A 19,380-nucleotide genomic window follows, 5' to 3' on the forward strand; every position below is an offset into this window, starting at 1 on the left:
ATGATGGAGTGGCATGGTAGTTTGGACATTTGGGACATCTTTGACCTCCACCTCATGGGGACCAGCCTCGTGCTGATCTTTCTAAGAGAAATTGTTCAAGCAATGTGTTAATGACACACTTTGATTACAAATGGCTTAAAGTAGGACCATGCTCTATTTGGTCCCCTTCCTTACATGGCCTAATTCCATGCTTTCCCCACAGTAGGTGCTCAAAAAGATCAAAGAGATAAAAATGTGATCTTCAAAACAAATAAAGCTACAGATGCTTCTGCAAATGCAAATTTTAATTAGAAATAAGCTATGTTTGAAAGAACTTTAGAGGTCTCCAGTGGCATCCTCCAGAGCAAGGGAGTTTATTTATAGAGCACACAAACTCAATGATCCAGTTACCTTTTTCCTGGAAACCAACACTCTTTTAGATAAAAATTGCCAAATGTGTTGCTGAAGACCAACCACTTACAGAGGGTTAGGGAATCTGGGCAACAGGGAGACAGACTTGTCCATGACATCATTTTTCTTTCTGCAGAAAAAATGTCAACAGCACCTCTGAACCATCAAAGGCAAGGAAAATGTCTATTTTTAAGTAAAAAATAAGAATTCCCATCAAACCCCAGAGTTCTCAGATTTGTACCTTATTCTAGAGTGTCCCAAATGTTATTTGGGAATTGGCTTTAGTTTGTATCATAATATCTTAGCCCCTCCTACATTCACCTTGAGGTTATTTTTTATTCATTCAATACACAAATTATTTTTCAGAGGCAGTGGCCTAGGCAATGGGGTATAGTAAGGACCAAATCAAACCAGAGCCCTGCTCTCTTGGTGTATACTTCCCAGTTGGGGATTGGATATACAATTTCACAAGTGCCATCTTGACTCAGTTTTGAGTTCCTGGCTAAAAATTCTCAATTGCCCATTCACAAGAAGTATGCTAAACTCTCACCCCAACTACTTCTTATATAAGGCTCTACACTCCTGGGCTATGTCACAGATTCCTAACACCTAGGGACAACCCTTTCTTCCTTGGACTTATAGGATTATTCAAATACCCAATCACTGGAAATCCCATGTAATCTAGCTAACCCCATCAAACTTGCCATATACAGCTCACCTCCTAGAGTTCTAGTGTACTGTGACCATGTCCTCTCATGGTCCTGCACAGCAATCTTCTCATTTGAAGCTGTTAGTAATGAGTCTGTGTTTCATCTCTCTGAGTGTCTTTGTGTTGTATCCCACTATCCGAAGAACCTATAATTATATCTAACATCTTATTCCCTCTATCTGTCAATTTATCATATCATTGTGGTGACTTGCATGTTGCTGTGATGCTGGAATCTATGTCATCAGTATTTCAAATACCAGCATGGTTTTTCATGGAAAGGCTTCAGCTGAGCTTCCAGACTAAGAAAGAGTAGAAAGAAAGGCCTGGAGATCTACATCTGAAAATTAGCCAGTGAAAACCCTATGTATCACAACAGGACATTCTATGATCACTTGATCTGGACAGGTCCTCAGGAGGAATCAATCCCTGGAGGAGAATATTATGTTTGATGAAGTAGAGGCCAAGAAGACCATAGGTGAGATGGATTGGCATAATAGCCCCAGTGATGGACTTGAACATGCTGACAACTGTGGGGTTGGTGCAGTACCAGACAATGTTTCATTCTGGTATACATAAGGTCGCCAAGAGTCAGAGTAAATTCAATGTCAGCAAGCAATGACATAAAATGAGGTAGGGTGACTTTAAGTCAATGAAAACTAGACAATAAAATGAAAAGTTTGTCAGGAGTCAGATGGTGATAAAAACTTTGGGAAAAAAAATAAAGCAGGTAAGGACAACTGAGCAGGGCAGGACAGGTGGGGAAGGTTTGGAATAGTACGAATAGGTATCACTGAAGAGCTGATACTCAGGAAGAGACCCATAAGAAGTGAGAGAGTAAATGCAGCGGCCTTCTGGGCAAGTGGCTGTCCAAGTAGAAGGAGCATCGGGGGAAAGGTGTGTGGTTGGGCACCTCAAGGGGGACAGTGACCACAGCCAGGAGGGGCAGGAGAGGAGGAGGTGGAGTCAGGGGCAGGTAAGGAACTGAGAATGTGACTGGGCCTTCATTTTATTCTACTATGCTCATGCTAAAGAGCCTTAGTGGTACAGTGGCTAAGTACCAGATTGGCTACTAACTGAAAAGTTAACAATTTGAATGCACCAGCCATTCCACAGGAAAAGAGTGGAGCAGTTTGCTTCCATAAAGACCACAGCCTTGGACACTCTTTGGGGGAAATCTACTCTGTCCTATAGGGCTACTGTGAGTCAGAATCAATTTGAAGACAACAGCAAAGGCTCATGCTGGCTGCCATGTGGAGAACGCACACCATTTGGGGAGGCAAAGGCAGAAAAGGGACGGCTGGTTAGGAGGCACCTGCATAAAGATGAGAGTCTGTACTAGTTTAGACCAGGGTGAAAACAGAGGAGATGAAGTGAGTGGTTACGTTCCGGTGGAGACAGAGATTTGGATTTAGAGATGCCAAAATTTCCTGAAGGATCAGATGTGGGATGTAAAAGACAACAATTAAAGGTGACTCAGGTTTTTGGTCTGAGCAAATGGATTGATGGAACTGTCATTTAACCAGATGGAAAAGACTGTTGAGGGGCAAGTTTGAAAGGGTTAGGAGGAATTGCTTTGGAACATAGTGGGTTTCAGAGCCTATTAGACAAGTACATGGATACACCAGGAAGGCAGTAGGATTGGAGAGATAGGTTTTGTGTTGTTATCACACAGATGGTGGCTTAAGTCAGGATATAGCGTCCCCTGACTCAGAGAGCTGGAAGAGATGAGAAAGAAATAGTACAGGAGATTCCATAGTGGCTAATGAGTTAGCAAGGAAATTTAATGGAAGCTTTATCCCAGATACTAGGTAAAGAAAGAATTTCAGGGAAGAGGAACAGTGAGGTCTATCAGATGCTTTTGAGAGTTGAGTGAGATAAGGCAAAAAAATAATAATCACTGGAAATACAAAGCAGTGGTAACCTCTGAGTGGGGCTGTGGAAGTGTTAGGGTTGGGAAGACATTGGCTAACAAGGGATATAAGGAAATCATCCTGGGGTGATAGAGAAGTTCAGCTTCCTGATAGGGGGCTGGGTTGCAAAGCTGAAAGCACTCCTGGAAATTCTCTGGAGGGTACTCTTAAGACTTGCACATTGCTTTGTATGCACATTTTACCTCAAAAGAAATTAAAAATAAATAAAGAAATATGAACTCTAGTCAAATATCTCATGCCAAAGTGTTTGGGTAGAAATACCCTGATGTGTGCTATCTTCTCTGAACTGTATTTTTTTTTTTTTTTTTAATACAGAAAGGTATAATAATAGAAAGATGAAGAGATGGGCATATATGTGAGAAAGCAAATGTACTAAAATGTTAATTTAAGAATCTAGGAAGGAGTATGTAGGAGGGAATTCATTGTAAAATTCTTTTAACTTTTAGTATGTTTCAAAATCTTATCAAAAATTTGGGAAGAAAAATGATTCATTGCAATAACCTGAATGTTAATGGTTCGGTCACCAAAAAGGGTATTGGTGGAGTGGTGGGAACAAAAGCTAGATAAGAGTGAGTTTGACCAAGAATGTGAGGAGAGCAAATGGTAATGGTGAGGTGACATTGCTTTGAAGCAACTCTGCTATAAAGGTGAGGAGGAAACCAGGGAGTAGGATACCAAGGAAACTAAAGTGGATACAGTGCAGCCTGTCTACATGACAATGAGAACCACCCCAAAGAGATTCTAATGGGAGCAACTGTTAAAGTAAGGCTTTCAGGCACAGAGGGATGGGACAGCTGAGACTTTGTACAGAGGAGGAAGGTTGGCTTCAGTGGGAAGCATAGATCATCCATCAGTGACAAAAGGAGGGGAGTTAGAGTGGGTGGGCACAAATGCTGGGAGGAAGACACATAGGGAATGAGATAATACCACTGAGGAATGTTGTTTTAAATTCCTACAGAGTGAAATTTCCCAAGGTTTCCACCTTATTCACTGCAAGTTCTTCAAGTGGTCTTCAAGTCTACCATATAGCAGATAGTTTTAACTGAATTGTTTTCTATCCTCCTTCTGTCTGTATTCTCACTTACAGGGACTTGCCCAAAGACTGCCTGAGAGTATCCTTTGCACTAATGTTTACTTCCCCATGCCTACTTTACAAAAGAATGCTTATCTCCTTTATCTCTAATCTTATTATGGAGCATTGCCTCCAAATCCAAGCAAAGAGGCAAATCAAAGTATAAGGGTCTATATAAATCATATGAATGATTAGGTGCTGTTGTCATTGTTGTTGAGTTGGTTCCAACTCATAGCAACGCTATGTACAACAGAATGAAACACTGCTCCTTCCTGAGCCATCTTCACATTTATCACTGTGCTTGAGCCCTTTCTTGCAGCCACTGTGTCAATCCATCCTGTTAAGGCCCTTCCTCTTTTTCACTGTCCCTCTACACGATGTCCTTCTCCAGGGACTGGTTCCTCCTAATTACATGTCCCAAGTATGTGAGACAAAGTCTCACTGTCTTTGCTTCTAAGGAGCATTCTAACTGCACTTCTTCCAGATTTGTTTCTTCTTCTAGCAGTCCATGATGTACAATAGTCTATGCCAACACCATAATTCAAAGGTATCCTTATTCAATCCTTCAAGTCATCCTTATTCACTGTACAACTTTCACATGCTTATGAAGTAACTAGGAGCTCTGGTAGCATAGTGGCTAAAGCACTTGACTGCTAACCAGAAGGCTGGCGGTTCAAACCCACCAGCCACTCCTCGGAAGGAAGGTTGGGCAATCCTACTTCCGTAGTGATACTGCCTCGGAAACCCAAGGAGGGGTTGCTATGAGTCGGGGCCGACTCGACGGCACATAACAACAACAACAACATGAAGTAACTAAAAATACTATGGCTTATTTCAGGTGCACCTTAGTCCTCAAAATAACATCTTTGCTTTTTAATACTTTAACAAGGTCTTTTGCAGCAAAATTTGGCCAATGCAATATGTCATTTGATTTCATGACTACTGCTTCCATGGGCATTGATTGCGAATCCAAGTAAAATGAAATCCTTAACAATTTTGATCTTTTTTTTCCATTTATCCTGATGTTGCTTATTGGTCCAGCTGTGAGGATTTTTGTTTCCTTTATGTTGGTGTGTAATTCTTAATGAAGATTGTGGTCTTTGATCTTTATCAGTAAGTGCTTCAAGTCGTCTTTGCTTTCAGCAAGCTAGGTTGCCTATCTGCGTATCATAGATTGTTAATGAGTCTTCTACCAATCTTAACACCATGCTGTTCTTCATATAGTCTAGGTTCTTGGATTATTTGTTCAGCATACAGATTGAAAGGATACACCCCTGACACACACCGTTCCTGATTTTAAACCATGCAGTGTTTCCATGATCTGTTAGAATGATTGCCTCTGCTCCATGTAAGGTTCCACATGAGCACAATTAAGTATTCTAGAATTCCCATTCTTTGCAATGTTATCCATAATATGTTATGATCCACTCAGTCAAACATCTTTGCACAGTCAATAAAACACAGGTAAACATCTTTCTAATATTCTCTGTTTTCAGCCAAGAGCCATCAAATATCAGTAATAATATATCCCGCATTCCACATCTTCTTACAACACCAGCTTTAATTTCTGATAGTTACCTACCATCACTGATGTAGTGCTGCAAACGTTTTTGAATTATTTTCAATAAAATTTTACTTGTGTGTGATAATAACAATATTTTTCAATATTTTCTGCATTCTGTTGGATCACCTTTCTTTGGAATGGACACAAATATGGATTTTTTCCAGCCACTTGGCCAGGTAGCAGTCTTCCAAATTTCTTGGCATAGATAAGTGACCTCTTCTAGCTATGTATCCATTTGTTGAAACATCTCAATTGGTATTCTATCAAATCCTGGAGCCTTGTTTTTCACCAATTCCTTCTCTGCAGCTTGAATTTCTTCCTTCAATACTATTAATTGCTGATCATATGCTACCTCCTGAAATGGTTAAACATTGACTAACTCTTTTTGGTACAATTTGGTACATCTTCTTCTGATGTTTCCTGTGACCAATATTTTGTCCATAGAATCCTTCAATATTGCAACTTAAGCCTTAAAGTTTTTATTCAGTTCTTTCAGCTTGAGAAACGCCAATCATGTTATTCCCGTCTGGTTTTCTAACTTCAAGTGTTTTTACATTTTATTATAACACTTTGTCTTCTCAAGCCACACGTTGAAATCTTCTGTTCAGCTCTTTTACTTCATTATTTCTTCTGTTCACTTCAGCTATCCTATATTCAAGAGCAAGTTTCAGAGTTTCTTCTGATGTCCATTTTGATCTTTTCTTTCTTTCCTGTCTTTTTAATGACCTTTCGGTTTCTTCATATATGATGTCCTTGATGTCATCCCAAACTTGCCTGTTCTTTAGTCATTGGTGTCTCATGCATGAAATCTATTCTTGAGATGGTCTCTACATTCAGGTGGGATATACTCAAGGTTGTAATTTGGCTCTCATGGATTTGTTTTCATTTTTTTCAGCTTCACCTTGAGCTTGCATATAAGTAATTAATGGTCTGCTTCACAGTAAGCTCCTGGCCTTGTTCTGGCTAATGATACTGAATATCTCCATTGTCTCTTTCCACAAATGCAGTCAATTTGAGTCCTGTGTATTCATTCCACCTTGTTAAGTCTACATGTATAGTTGCCATTTATGTTGTTGAAGAAAAGTAAGTATAAGGTTTTAGTGTTGAAAATTCTATCATACAATCTCTGCTGTCATTTCTATTACTGAGGCCATATGTTCTAACTACTCATCCTTCTTCTTTGTTTCTGACTTTGCATTCCAATCACCAGTAATCAGCTATGCATCTTTATTGCATGTTCCACCAATTTCTAATTGTATAAGTTGGAAAACATCTTAAATTTCTTCATCTCTGGAATTAGAGGTTGGGGCATACATTTGAATAATAGTCATACTAAACAGACTTCCTTGTAGGTCTACAAGTATTATCCTATCACTGACAGCATACCTCAGAAAGATCTTTAAATGTTCTTTTTGACAATGAATACAACATCATTCTATTTCAATTTGTCATTCCAAGCACAGAAGACCATCACTCACCTGTCACTCTGTCACAATGTAGTAGCTTGCAAGTTGCTGTTAAGCTGAAAGCTATGGCAGAAGTATTTCAAATATCAATAGGGTCATTAATGTTGGGTAGGTTTCAGTAGAGCTTTCAGAGTGAAACAGACTAGGAAGAAAGACCTGGTGATCTACTTCTATAAACACAGGCCTGTGAAAACCTTATGAATAGCAGTGAGACACTGTCTGATATAGTGCTGGAAAATGAAGCCCTCAGGATGGAAGGCACTCAAAATATGACTAGGGAGAGCTTGCTCCTCACAGTAGAGTCAACCTTAATGATATGGATGGAGTAAAGCTTTCTGGACCTTCATTGACTGATGTGGCACATCTCAGAATGAGAAGAAAGAGCTGCAAATATCCATTAATAATTGGAAAGTGGAATGTAAAAAATATGAATCTAGGAAAATTGGAACTTGTCAAAAATGAATTGGAAAACTTGAAGATAGATATCCTAGGCATTTGTTGTTGTTGTTGTTATGTACCATCTAGTCAGCCCCGACTCATAGCGACCCCTCCTTGGGTTTCCAAGGCAGTATCACTACAGAAGTAGGATTGCCCAACCTTCCTTCTGAGGAGTAAAATAGATTGGTATTGGCCATTTTGAATGAGACAATTATGTGGTCTACTATAACAGGAATGATTAGGTGACAATTACATTTATAGGTCGGGTGGGTTTTAATTTTTTTTTTAATTCTACTCTTTAAACACAACTTGAGAAACAAATCAGGTTGTCAGCTGATACATCTTGATGAATGCTCCTTTATTGTTGGCATATAGCTTTGAAGAAGTTCAAAGAATTCAATAATACTACTATTTCATTACTACTATAACATCTTACTACATATACTGAAAATTATGGAATTGATGGTGAAACCTGTATTACTCTTTTGTTTCTGTTAATAAAAAAAATAGTTATCTATCTATGTTACTATTGTTGTTAGCTGCCATCAAGTTGGTCCCCGACTCATGGTGACCCCATGCACAATAGGATTGGGTCATTTAGGTATACAGGGTTTTTATTGGCTTATTTTCTTCCTAATCTTAGAATGGAAGCTCTGATGAAACCTGTTCAACATCATAGTAACACACACGCCTTCACTGACAGACAAGTAGTGGCTGCACTTACGGTGCATTGGCTGGGAATTGAACCCTGGTCTCCTAAATGGAAAGCAAAAAATTCCACCACTGAAACACAATGGCCCTCATAGTCTGTGCGTCTGTTGTTGTTTGCCATCCAGTAGATTTCTACTTATGGTGACACTTTATGACAGAGTAGAACTGCACAACAGGGTTTTCTAAGCTGTAATCTGTATAGAATCAGATGCCAGGTCTTTTCTCCTGTGGAGCCATGGGGTGGGTTAACCCTTATACCAACCGGGGTCCTTTAATCTACGAATACAGAAATTAATTCAAAACAAAGGCCTGTCCTTGGCACAAAAGGATGCATTTCCAATAAAAAATTACTTTTGTTTAAGAAATACTTGGCAAAATATTTTTAATTTGTATGGGTGTAACTGTCAATCAACTCAGAAGAAAAATTTTAACACATTGTCTGAAGAAATAATTTTAAAGTAAATATTTGCATTTCAGAGAACCAAGGCAGAGTGATTAATAAATTATATTATGTTGGGATAAAATGCTGGGCAGAAGGTGGAAAAGAAATACAAGTACAAAAGGGAAAAAGAACTATGTAAAATATCTAATATTTAGAGAAGGGCTTGTTTATATATACATATATTTTAAATGAATTATATGGATATTAAGGAATTATGGTATTTGAATTCCACTTAAAATATTGGTTAACAGTTTTGCTTTTACATGTCAAAATTTATAATTTTCTGGAACTTATATCACTTGACATTAATTAACTTTAGGATAGCATTTTATATGTCAAATTAAATATCTGTGAATGGAATATAGGCTTTCAAAATTCTTGTAGGAGTTAGTAGAACAGAAATTATGAAGACTTCTGGCTTAGGCAAGGTCCATCTGATTCTTATGAGTACCTGTGGAGAACACAGTGGGGAGGCAGCCATTCAGAGCCTTGGGAATCTGGACAGCTCAGGACATCTAAAGCAGCCCTGCATCTCATAATGTGTTGTCTAGTTCACCTGGTGTTTTTGTAACACAGACACCACAAGGAGGTGACTTTTAAGAACAGGAATTAATTGTCATTGTTTTAAAGTCCAAATTCAAGCTGTGGTTTTAGGGGGAGGGTCTTCTTGTTAGTAACCTTAGGAGTTCCTTGAAGTTCCTTATCATTCTTTGACCTTCCTTGATGTCTGTTTTCCCCCTAAATATTTCCCCTGTGTTTCTGTGTCAATTCTTTTCTTTTAATGAGGAAGAGAGGTTGGACCCACTCAACTCTGTATGACCTCATTAACATAACAAAGGAAAATCCTATTTCAAAACAGGAATACATGCACAGGGCCAGGGCCAGGACTCCAATACATATTTTTTGGGGACAGAATTCAATCCACAACACTTGAGTCACATGAAGTTATTATTTTTAAGTTTCCCCAAATCACCCTGTAGTAAAATATAAGCAATGCCAATCACTATAGAATGCAGTATGATACATCCACAGGCAGGACACTCAGCCTCACTATTGGCATCAGCAGAGTCAGGATGACAGCTATGCCTTTTCATTAGGATCTCTATTCTCCCTGCAAACCTAATGCAGCACCCTTGGGAGCAAGAGCAGAAAGATGGAGATGGAGATTGCCATTGTCTTAACTTACCATTTGTAGCCAAATGTTTGTGGTTAAAACTTGGTTCTTCTCATCCTGAAAAAAAAAAAAAAAAAGTAGAAAAGAAAAAAGTATAAATAAGGATTGTTTTGTGTTATGGATTGAATTATGTCCCTTAAAAATATGTGTGATAGCTTTGGTGGCATATTTTCTAAGGCATTTGACTGCTAACCAGAAGGCTGGAGATTCAAACCCACTAGCCACTCCTTGGAAGGAAGATGGGGCAATCTACTTCCATAGTGATACTGCCTCAGAAACCCAAGGAGGGGTCACTATGAGTTGGGTCCAACTCGACGGCACATAACAACAGCCACTCCTCTGGTAGTGTAGTGGCTAAGGCACTTGACTGCTAACCAGAAGGCTAACCCACCAGCCACTCCTCGGAAGGAAGTTTGGGCAATCTACTTCCATAGTGATACTGCCTTGAAAACCCAAGAAGGAGTCGCTATGAGTCAGGTCTGACTTGAGGGCACATAACAACAACAACAACAACAGCCACTCCTCAGAAGGAAGGCTGGGCAATCTACTCCCATAGAGATAAGGCCTCAGAAACCCAAAGAGGGGGACCAACTCCTTGGCAGTGAGTTTGGTTTGGTTTTGGTATGCCTATAGTTATCATCCTATCTGGGAATGGGTTGTCTTTGTTTTATTAATGAGACAGGATTACTGTAGGGTGTATATTAAAATAATCTCTTTTGAGGTACAAAAGAGATTAAAAAGTAAATAGAGCAGAGATGGGGGAAGATTGATGCCAAGCCACATGCAGCTATCCAAGGAATGAGGAAAGTTGCTGAAGAGACAAGATCCTCCCCCCCCCCGCCACACACACACACCCAGAGCCTACAGAGAAAGAAAGCCTACCCTTAGAGCCAGTACCCTGAATTCAGACTTATACTCTCCTAAACTATGAGAAAATAGATTTCTGTTTGTTAAAGACATCCGCTTGCGGTATTTCTGTTATAGTAGCACTAGATAACTAAGGTATATGGCTTACAAAACAAAGAATGATGCAGTTATCATTTAGGAATCTGATTGTTGGGATCATTAATATATGTGGAAATTAGAATGCACCAGGAACTTCCAAATATATTCAAGTAGCATTTTCCAAAATTATGGTTTTTTATTTGTTCTAAAATTAATACACATCTATTATACTAAATTTATAAAAGACTGCAAAATATAAAGGAAGATAGAAATTGTAAAGAAAATTAAAATCCCACAACTCCACTATCCAGAGATGATGCCTGCTAATATTTTAGAATATTTTTCTTTATATATTTGTATAACTTATACATTAAAAAAAGGGGAGGGGCATTTTCCAATTTTTTAAGAGTCAAATTTATCACCAGTTACCAGGATTATTTATGTTTAAACAAGTAAAAATGGTCTCTTTTCCTTTCCCTATATAGAGGCCATGGTCCTGGGTTGAGACTACAGGCCAGATGCAGATGGTGCTGGGGCAGGGCCTCATCTGAATGGGTTCTGAAGGTCTATGTTTGTTTTTCCATCATCCTCTATCCACCAGATGATATTCTAGGTCCTGGACGTACAACATCCTGCAAAGCAGATCCTGTCCTCATGAGTAAACTAATGCTCAGAAAAGTGAAGTAAATTCCCAAGGACAGAGAACCATGGAGTTGAGAACCTGGGATTCAAATTGGATCTTTCTGACTCCACAGCCCACTTCAACCCACTTTCTCTTCCTTTCTTAACTGTCCATTTATGGGGTCTAACAAGGCACCAAGTCTATATTCTAACAAAGAATTCAGGGTACTATATCACTGCAGTTTTGCCCAGGCCCAGGGCATCTAAAAAAGCTTCTAGTCAAAATCTGTGTGTCCAACTGGAATGCAACCAGCATTCTATTATGGCTGGCCAAGCTCAATGTGGCCTAGCAAAGCCAGTGTGCCAGGAAACAAATGAGCAATTCTCATGCAATGGTTCTGTGAATGCCAGTGTTCAGTATTTAATACTCAATTATATCCTAAAGGACTCTGTGAACTAGAAGGGGTCACCCTCTCCAGGGGAACGCATTTATCAATGCCTCCATGGACATGTGTCTGATGCTGAGCTCAGAAGCTCATCTAGCAGGAACCAGTAGGACCAGTTTCACCGAAGGCAGTCACCTGGAAATACCCACTGGAGGTTGAAGGAGGAGCTTGGCATCTGTGGGGGCATGGTCAGTGGGCAGGGGATGCAAATGAGAAGATATTCTGCTGTTCATGAAAATATAAATGTATTTTCCCTGTAATGAGGTGATAGTGACTCTTTGATGCATCAGCGACCCTCCTTGGCACCTTGGAGGGTAAGTTTTGGGGAGTAAATACCACAGAGAGGATAGGACTGCCTAGATGGGATGGTGGGACAGGAGATGATGCCCCAGAGGGCTCCAGGCCAGGGCTGTGTCTGTAAGAAACTGCCAACTTAGTGGTGGGAAAAAATACATACCATTTTCCAAAATGAAACATGCCAGAATTTTTTAGTGGAAAAATGGATGTTTTTAGTGGGAAATGTTCCTGGGCGAATATTTTTCTGTACTCTGTAATGAGCAAATGATCCATAGCAGAGCTATAACTTTAACATGCATGAGTACCCTAGTTTCAGTTAATTCTCCAGTATTACTGGAAAGCACTATTCAACTCTTTCAGGACATATATCTGTTGCCTCAACTTATTAAGGTGTTGTTTTTAATGGAGTTAAAATTAGCAAGTGTTCCATTAAGGTGCCTTTTCTTCTTTAAATTGCATTTGTGACTTCCTCTACTGAGGGGAAGACTTCTGTGATTTGGGATCTCAGTTACTACCTATCTAATTAAAAGGCTTTCTTCTTTCCAACATTCTAACTAAAATCTCATTAGAGGGCAACTAAATTTCTGTGATGTGTGCAGCATGGGACTGAATATGGCACTGCAAACTGTAATCAACTGAAATGAGCAGCAAGCCAGCTCCCCACAGTGCCCTGAAGCCACAGGGAACCCTCTGCAGAGAGGCCCCTCAGGGCAGCATGGCTGATAAACAGCCTCCTCCAGAAGTGGACTGCAGTGTCTGCATTGGCATCCCCAGACAGTGTCAATGGCTAAAGTTCTCAGCTGATAACTGTAAGTTTAAGGGTTTGAATCCTCACAGAGGCACCTTAGAACAAATGCCTGGAGATCTGCTCCCTAAAGGTCATAGACACTGAAAACACTAGAAAGCACAATTCTACTTTGACACACATGGGGTCCCCCTGAGTCAGGGTCTACTAAAAAATGTCTGGTGTTTGCATTCGTGGTCAATATCCTTCCTCCTCTCTCCATCCCAGGACCACTCACTCGCTTGATCTCTCATCTCGCAATCTGCACCCTAATGAAAATCTCCCACTTGCTTCCCACCATCAGTGTGTGGTGTCCCCTCACATCAACTCATCCAACACACACCATCCTTCTACTCAGTGTCCCAGCTTATGGACTTCCAGAATGATTAGATCACCTTCCTATTTTAAACACTTTAGTGGCTCCTCATTGTACAAAGAATCCAGTCAAATTCCTTAATGCAGCACACAAAGCCTTTTCTATAGCAATCTAGGCCAGCTGTGTTTTTATACATTTATTTTTTCTTTCATCCAACAAATATTATCCATGGAGCACTCCCTGCTTCAGGCACTATGCCAGGCCCAGTATATACAACAGGAAGTAGACAGACATTGTCCCTGACTTTGTGGAACATAAAAACAGGGTGGAGGTGATGATGCAATAATAATATCTATAATTACAAATGTTAGCAAAGGACACCAAAGGCATGGACAAGGCACCATCAGAGAGGATCCCAGGGAGGCAAACCTTAACTAGAGTGACAAGGGTGGAGGCCCTGAGGACAAGGTGTTCACACTTTTACAAGGTAACACCAAAAAACGTGGATACTACTCACACCTATTTGTACCACCATACCACCCAACCCTGAGCCTTTTTCCTTTAGCACCACTGCCTGCACTGGGGTGTCACCTGCCCTGCTTGTTGAGGCTCAATCTAGGCATCATCATCTCCACATGCATGTGAGGAGCAGCATCTTAAGGCCTCAGTCTCTTCATCTGCAAAATGGGTCCTGGCCAACCCCTATAAAATGTCTCATTAGAATCCTAGAAGACTGTCTGAAGTGACAGTCCTGCAGAGGACGCAGGCCTACCTGTTCTTAAGGGCAGGATCACGGGCAGGAGACTGATCTCCCAACCTCCCTGGGACTACACCACAGCAAGCTCAACACTGTCTCTGCTTTTCCCCTCCTCCTTCCACACCCCTCTTTTCTTTCTAACACACACCAACTTCTGATCTCTAAACCTGAGCTCACTCCCTATGGTTGTCCTTCTGGGCTATAGGTACAATTTTCTAAGAGCCCACTGGTCATCTCATCTTGCTTGCTCTGTCCTTGCACTAGAATGATTTCCTAAATTTAAAAAGGCCATAACCCTGCCCTATGTAAACTCCTCTGGCGGCTTCTAACTGATGTAGAACAAAAAGCATGCTTTTGAAAGGTACCCATGGGCTCCAACCAAGCCCATCCAGGAGCCACACCCTCCTCTCTGCTCCATGCAATGGGACCTTTGCTAATGAGGCCATCCAGACTCCCTCCTACCTTCTTTTCCTGACATGCCTCTCATCCTTCAGGACCTATCCTAACCGTACTTCCTGGGGTTCTGCTCCATGCCCTTCATCTTTGTTCTGCCTGGCACCAGGGTAGGCCTAGGTTGGGGCTGCCTCTACACTCACCAGGTCCCTCTATGTGCAGCAGAGACCCAGAAACTCAGGGTTTTTTAAGTGAAGCAAGTGAGGCTGAAAGAGAGCATATAGGGCTATTGGCACCATTCTAAAAAACTTCCAGGAAAAAGAAGGCAGACCTGGGCTTCAGACAGCACCAGAGAGGAGTAGAGAGGAAAGCATGATGGAGTAAGATTCTAATTAAACAGGAGGTAGAATTTTCCTTTCCAAGGACAGTTCAAAATATCTTATAAAGGATCTGGCAACCAGTCCCTGAAGTTGTCAAAACAGAGAACAAGGCTCAAATATCCAGTACCATATCAGTTGCTGTCAAGTAATTCTGATTCATAGTGACCCTATGTCACAGTGGAACTATGCTCCACAGGGTTTCAGTGACTTATTTTTCAGAAATAGATCACCAGATCGTTCTTCCTAGGAGCCTCAGGGTGAATTCAAACCACTGATCTTTGGGATAGAACTGAGCACATTAACCATTTGCATCACCCAAGTGCTGCCAAGTATCAGGACCAGCTCAGAAAGCCCTCAATTGGAGAAACCTTCACCACACCCTCTGAAGGTGCAGTTCCAGGAGCTCAGTTTCCTCTGTTTGGTAGTCAGGTCCCCTCCATGCCCCCTACAGCAAGACAAAAAATACCCACTGAGCAATGTCCAGGTGGAGCCTAACTGTACAGATCATGGGGCTCTATTTCAAGACTATTCATTGCTCTTGCCTTGGGGCATGCACTTCACTGTGTGCATGAGGAGTGAAGTAAAAGAATGGAGGTCAGCTGCTGAACAGGGGAGTCTGAAAAGTCTGCATATGAGACTGAGATATCAACTGTCTCTCCTGTCTTAGATAGAAGAACAATCCTAGCAGGCATGCTGGGAGCCATTCTCATTGTCCAGAATCTACTTAGGAGACATAGTCCAGTGACAGAGAACTGTCACCTAATATCCACTACTCACACCAAGTAGCCTCTAAATATCCATCACCCTCGTGGACAGCTTTTGAACTGGTTTAAAATCATGACTCAGCTGATGAAGCTGAATTCAACAGGCACCTGGATCAAAAGCTCAAAAGCATACTGGTCCAAGTAGTGGTTCTTGGTATGGGGTGAAATTCCAAACATCTAGCCAGCCCAAGAGTCACAGAATAAACAACCAGGCAGGACCTGTGGAGAACAGCATTCCAAAGGTCCCCTGCACTGGGGATCAGCAAGCAACACTCCTTAGGAAAATGAGTTTCAGTGATTACCCATCCTCTAGCTATCCACTCAAACATAAATGCCTCAACTCAAGAGAGCTGTACATTATGGAGGAGCAGCTTCCAAGCCAGCAAAATCCAGCCTTACTTCCCTATTCATCAGGCACTTCACTTCTGTGGGCTTCGATTTTCTCATCAAGAAAATGGGCATGAAATCAGCTGCCCAATCACCTCCTCAAGGTAGTGTCATAAAAGGTAGTGTCATACAAGCTATGAGGTGTCCCTCAGTGCTGGTGGCTGTCAATGTGCAGTTGCTTGCTTGTGCACACACACTCTCTCTCACACACACACACACTCACCCATGCACATACAAGCAAACACAAATGTTCATGTACACTTTTACATGTGCACATGCACACACATGTACACACATACTTGCACTACTCACATTGGCATACATATTCACACATACCTGTATATACATTCACATTCACACACTCACACATATATACATTCACACATGCATAACTCTCCCACGTGGCCAACACTGCTTTCTGCCTCTGGGATGAAATAGGTTCATGGCCACTTATGGAATCACATTGAGCCTTGCTAAACAGCCCAAGGCCAATGATGCTTTTTCAAATTCAACTCTCAGATTTGTTTATCTATTCTGGGAATACAACTGCTCTGTTGATATGCAAAGTGCTATCTTGCATTTCTACAGCAATGATTCTTTTAAAAGAAAGCTACAGGCTTATATTATTCAACATTATTTTACAGAACTTCTATCACTTTCCATTTGCCTTTGCCTAGATACTAAGAAAAATAAACAGATAAAATAGATCTAAACATGTCTAAATTCATTCAAAGAAATATCACTGGGTAATATAAATTTGCGTAACACTCTATAGTTGATAATGAGATTTACTTCTATTATATAATTTAATCTTCGCACCAGTCATATAATTATCCTAATTTCACAAAATAATAAACTGACAGTCTGAGCTTCTCCCTGAGTCAGCCATGCATTATCTCACAAAAGACTCAGATACAGAGGAAGAAATGAACTCTTGCAAATCAACTAGAAAATGGCAGACATTTTAGATGAAAAATGAGCCAACAATGAACAAGCACTTCACCACAGAAATATCCATAATATCTGATAGCAAAATAGCTAACCCTTAAAATGTAGTTTGCATTCTGTAAATGTCACACACACACGTGCATGCACAAATACATGCACAAATGCACATGCACACATGTACACATGTCTGTACACGCATACACCACCCACACATATATTTTAACCCACTTTGGGCTCATAACAACCACTCAGCAAAATCAATGCAGTTATCATTCTCATTTAATTATGGGGATTACAGAGAAACTTTCTAATTTAATTTTATATATCTCTGTTCTGTTGAATATTTTGCAATAGGTTGTTCTGACTGATGATATTGAACTACATCATCATCTCTTTCCACAGATGTAGTCAATTTTATTACTGTGTATTCCATCTGGTGAGATCTATGTGTACAGTTGCCATTTATGTTGTTTAGAAGTCATTGGTCATGCAGAATTTTATCATGTGATCTCTAGCATCATTTCTATTACCAAAACCATATTTTCCAACTACTAATATTTCTCCTTTATTTCCAACTTTTGTATTCCAATCACCAGTAATTATCAATATATCTTAATTGAAAGTTTGGTCATTTTCAGACTGTAGAAGTTGGCAAAAATCTTCAATTTCTTAATCTTTGGCTTTAGCGGTTGGTAATAAATAAAATAATAAATAAAAATCATTCAAATTTTCTTATAATAATTCATGTTTATTTGCCTTTTTCACTCTCATTTCCTCACAAGTACTCAGTGGCATTCTCTACAGACTATGTGACCTAAGTTACATGACTGCAGCAGTAAAAAGGAGAATCCAAATGCTGTCTATTAAGCAAGGCACTAAACATATGTATTAAAGTATAAAGTTATGTCACTCTTCCCAATAAATTTGCTTAGTTTTGAAAATATGGTTGTTTCCCATAGAATGTTATTCATGCTAACTTGCAGTGGGTTTATTACGATTTTAAATGAATTAATGGACTATAAAATGATTTCCTATTTTTTGTTTTGAATCTGGTAAACAATGTTCAATATGACTCACATAACAAAATTTTGTTTTGTTTAATAAGGTTTCAGAGAATAAACAGGTCCTAAAGCCAAAACATCTGAAAGCTGAAGGTTTAGGGCTTAACATTGTTGAGACCCACACCGTTTGACTTTGAGACCTGGCCCTCTTGGGATGCTGAGCTCTTCTGTTGTCCTTCTGTGGTTTTTCAGCATCTACATCTTGGAGGTATAATGTGAAAAGCAGAGACATCAGAGGCATACCTAAATTCTGCTACTCACTAGAAGAGTAGATTTAAGGTAACACTGAACTGTTGCTAGATTCCGTTTCCATATTAATAAAAATGGCATTGTTGTAAATAATTGCCTGAATGGAGTTCTGGACTTTGTCCTTGACTCCTGGGAAACCAAAATCAAACTCACTGCCATCGAGTCGGATCCAGCTCATAGTGATCCCTCTTTGGGTTTTCAAGGCAGTATCACTACAGATGTAGATTGCCCAAACTTCCGTCCAAGGAGTGGCTGGTGGATTTGAACTGCCAACCTTCTGGTTAGCAGTTGAATGTCTGGTGGCATGGCATAGTGCCACCAGACCCTTGGAATGCCTTGTCTGATTAGAGGACCTTTATTACTCTAGGGGCCTTTAGCCACATCATATAGTTTAACAATGTAATATGTTACCGGGGTTTTGGGTCATGCAGTCACTTGACCTCCAATAAGACTGGAGACAAAGGTCAGCCTGACGTTAGCCATATGGTCAGTGAATAATGTTTATATGACAGAGTCTTGATAAAAACACTGGACCCTGAGTCTCAGGTTAGCTTCCCTGGGTTGGTAATACTTCATGTGTACTGTCATCATCATTGCTGGAGAAATTATCAGTGTTCACACAACTCCACTGGCAGGGAATAACTATAATCTCCAAGTCTGGAATACTCCTAGATTCTGCCTCATGCATCTCTTCCTTTGGCTGATTTCAATCTATATATTATTACTGTAATAAACTATAATTATGCATATAACTGCTTTCAGAAGATATGTGAGTCCTTGTAGAAAATTACTAAACCTGAAGGGTCTTGGGGACCCCTAACTTACTAGTGGTATCAGAAATGAAGGCAGTCTTTTTAATTGTTCCCTAACTTTGCAGAGGGTGATACCTATCTGTCCAGTATGTTGCAAAGATTAAGCAGATAGCATAAAGAAAAGTACCTGGAACACAGTAAAGTTTTCTACCTTTTAATTTGCAGAAAGAAAAGTTCCTCAGATGCAAAAGTTCTGCAAAGGCTTAGAGAATTGACCCAAACATCTCCCCTCTATCTATGCCTGTCTACTTTTGAGGGTATCAAATAACTGTGCTGGTTTCAGATAAAAACCCTCATGTGTTAGGAAAAAAACAAACCTATTT

At 40.1% G+C, this 19,380-nt stretch overlaps 1 protein-coding gene across 1 annotated transcript in view; it reads right to left on the bottom strand.

Annotated features, from left to right (window-relative positions):
- The window catches only part of CHRNA7 (cholinergic receptor nicotinic alpha 7 subunit), a 315,119-nt gene that overhangs the window by 169,439 nt on the left and 126,300 nt on the right, over positions 1-19,380 (bottom strand). Inside the window, exon 3 of the mRNA XM_007949894.2 lies at positions 9,910-9,954. Coding sequence (XP_007948085.1) covers positions 9,910-9,954 — 45 coding nt within the window. The remainder of the gene's footprint in view (positions 1-9,909; positions 9,955-19,380) is intronic.

Source organism: Orycteropus afer, unplaced genomic scaffold (assembly GCF_000298275.1).
Source record: "Orycteropus afer afer isolate SDZICR_OR568_19922 unplaced genomic scaffold, OryAfe1.0 scaffold00256, whole genome shotgun sequence".
NCBI lineage: Eukaryota > Metazoa > Chordata > Mammalia > Tubulidentata > Orycteropodidae > Orycteropus > Orycteropus afer.